At 53.6% G+C, this 2,586-nt stretch overlaps 1 protein-coding gene across 1 annotated transcript in view; it reads left to right on the top strand.

The window, feature by feature from the left end:
- SNAI1 (snail family transcriptional repressor 1) overlaps window positions 1-2,015 on the top strand; it is a 3,704-nt gene extending 1,689 nt beyond the window's left edge. Inside the window, exon 3 of the mRNA XM_026087403.1 lies at window positions 740-2,015. Within this exon, the coding sequence (XP_025943188.1) occupies window positions 740-921 (182 nt within the window). The 3' untranslated portion in view covers window positions 922-2,015. The remainder of the gene's footprint in view (window positions 1-739) is intronic.
- Window positions 2,016-2,586: the final 571 nt, after the last annotated feature.

The following is a 2,586-nucleotide window of genomic DNA, read 5'->3' on the forward strand; positions in this document are numbered from 1 at the left end:
ACCTGTTAGCGCGGGGCGGCCGCAGCTGCCAGCCCGCCGCGGCCTCCCGCTCCCGTCCCACAAGTGTCCCCGCGACAATGCGTCGCCCCGAGCATCCTTTGTGCCTGCTGCAGGGACAGTTTAATTGTTACTTGGCACTGATTTCACACCCTCTTAACGTACTAAAGATGATGTCTGAAGGAAGCTAGAAAGACTTAATTGTGCTTTCCAAATTGAGCATACGCATTTGTTTCCTCCCAAAGAGCCTTTCTGACAGGAATTCACCCTGCCCGGGCTTTTCAATGCGAGCCGGGGAGGGAGAAGGGGGAGCGAAGGCTTCGGAGAAGGAAATAGCTATACTCGCCCCGGAGCCCGCTGCGCTCAGCCCCTGCCTGCTATGATATGATTAACACGTAGTGCCGCGCGCTCTTGCTGCTTTGCAAACGCTTCCCTTAGCTCCGGCTAGGAGCTGGATATTGTCTGCATTTATATGGGAAACTGGCTGGACTCTGCAGCTGGCTCTAGCGTTCATTTTCCGTGGCTCACACGAGATTTCTCTGCAAGCAGGAAATTCCCCAGTCCGAGGCTTTCCCCTAAGCGAGTGGCGTACGCACCTCCCTTAGCTTTCCGTGCGAATAATAACACTGAGCCCTTCTTTTCAGTGCTCTTCACCAACTTTGGCTAATGAATGGCCCCTTCTTTGATATGCTCCATGTGTTGATGCACTGGTTAATTGGGAACGTTTCTCTTTGTCTCATAGGTGAAAAGCCCTTTTCCTGTACACACTGCAATCGGGCCTTTGCTGACCGCTCTAATCTCCGAGCCCACCTGCAGACCCATTCAGATGTAAAGAAGTATCAATGCAAAACCTGCTCCCGGACTTTCTCCCGTATGTCACTTCTTCACAAACACGAAGAAACGGGCTGTTCTGGAACACGCTAAGGACTCGGGACCCCGCGGACTCTTAACATGCAAATACGTATATTGTAACTAGTTTCTGTAGGAGTTAGTTTCCTTGGTGTTGCCATTACAGTGTGTATCCGACCTGCATACACAGCTACTCCAGGCCTTAAGAGACTTCTTCCACACTCCTCGTTTTGTGCCTCTTGTGCAATTTTTAAGGCCTGATCCTTCTCCCACCCGAGTCGGTAGCGACGACCTCTGTGGGTGCGGGACTGGACTCTCCCGTTGCGCTCGGGCGCGGGTGGCAAAACGAGCGGGCGAGAGCCGAATCCTGCGGGCGCAGCTCGAGCCTGCTGACGCTGCCGGAGGGGTTTTGCCATAGACCTGCACCAGGCGCCTACTGGTTGCTGAAGGCACTCAGCACCTTGCAGGGTGGGACCTGCACCCTGACCACACCGCTGGTATAAAAACATTGCAAATGTGTAGCTTTGGGGTTTGCTTTTTGTTTTTGTTTTCTTTTTTTACCATAACCACTTGGTAACTTTTTAAGAACCAATATTTTATTTTTTAATGAAGGACAAAAAGTGTTAAGCCAAACCCCGTTCCCCTGCCCCGTCTGTATATATGCCGCCTGTAGAAGGTGTAACTATGCAATAATACAGTATCACATTAGTTGTGAAGCAGCTGCTTCTCCCCAGCACAATGACAATTTGCAATGCCTCCGAGATTAACAGTGTCCATAAAAGGCATTGGTAGCCATTTCAAACAAGAATCCTGTTTACAGAGCAGCTATGCACTCAAGCACCTGTTAATATGACTCTTAACAACTGCTTTTCAAGAGAACTGTGACTAATAGCAGGCACTTGTCAGCTGATACAATGGTGGCCTGTCCGAGGGCTGCCCATCGACAGGTGTGTGCCAAAAGCGCTATTTATGGTTATTGACAGGTGCCTCCTGAATGCATCTTTCTTTGGACAGTGTTTTCACAGCATCATAACAAAGAAGATGTTTACATTTCAAAGGTACACTGGTATTTATATATATTTTTTTTTGTGCCACAATTTTGTACTGATGAAACTTTTTATATAATTATATACAGTTTATTGATATTCAATAAAATGGTTAATTTATAATATAGTCTTGTGGGTACTTGGGGTGCTTGGCGCCCCGGCTCCCTCCCTTGCTGGGTCCGAGCGGGACCTGGGTGCCGTGGGCGGGCTGCCGGCCGCACTGCCGGCCTTCGGTGCAGGTGAGCTGCACATGGCGCTCGCCGCGGCTCTGCGCACCCCGTGACGCCGCTTGCGGGAGGAAAGCGAGGCTGACTCAGTTCCTGCCCGGACTGCTGGCCGGGCTGGAGCYGGGGGGAAAGGGGAACTGCGCTGTGCCCCGAGCTCCGGGGTTTCGCTCGGTTCACCGCCGTGGCTCTGCCTGGGCCGGCGCAGCTGCCTGCCCGGCCCTGCCTGCCCCGAGCCCCGCGGCAGGGAGCGGAGCAGGGCGGCTCTGGGGGTGGATGCTCCGGGGCTGGTCTCTCCAGCGCCCGTGCCCCGAATCCCTGCCGCGTGCCGGMGCCGCCACAGCTGCCTTTGGGCTGCTCCGGGTGGCTGCTGGGCTCCCCTGGTGCTGGGATTTTGTTCCTGTGCCGTGTCTCCCCCTCACCCTGCGTTCCCGCAGTGCCGTCCCAGGGCATTGCTTTTACCCTGRGCA

Source organism: Apteryx rowi, unplaced genomic scaffold (genome assembly GCF_003343035.1).
Source record: "Apteryx rowi isolate R43461 unplaced genomic scaffold, aptRow1 scaffold_0, whole genome shotgun sequence".
Classification (NCBI taxonomy): domain Eukaryota; kingdom Metazoa; phylum Chordata; class Aves; order Apterygiformes; family Apterygidae; genus Apteryx; species Apteryx rowi.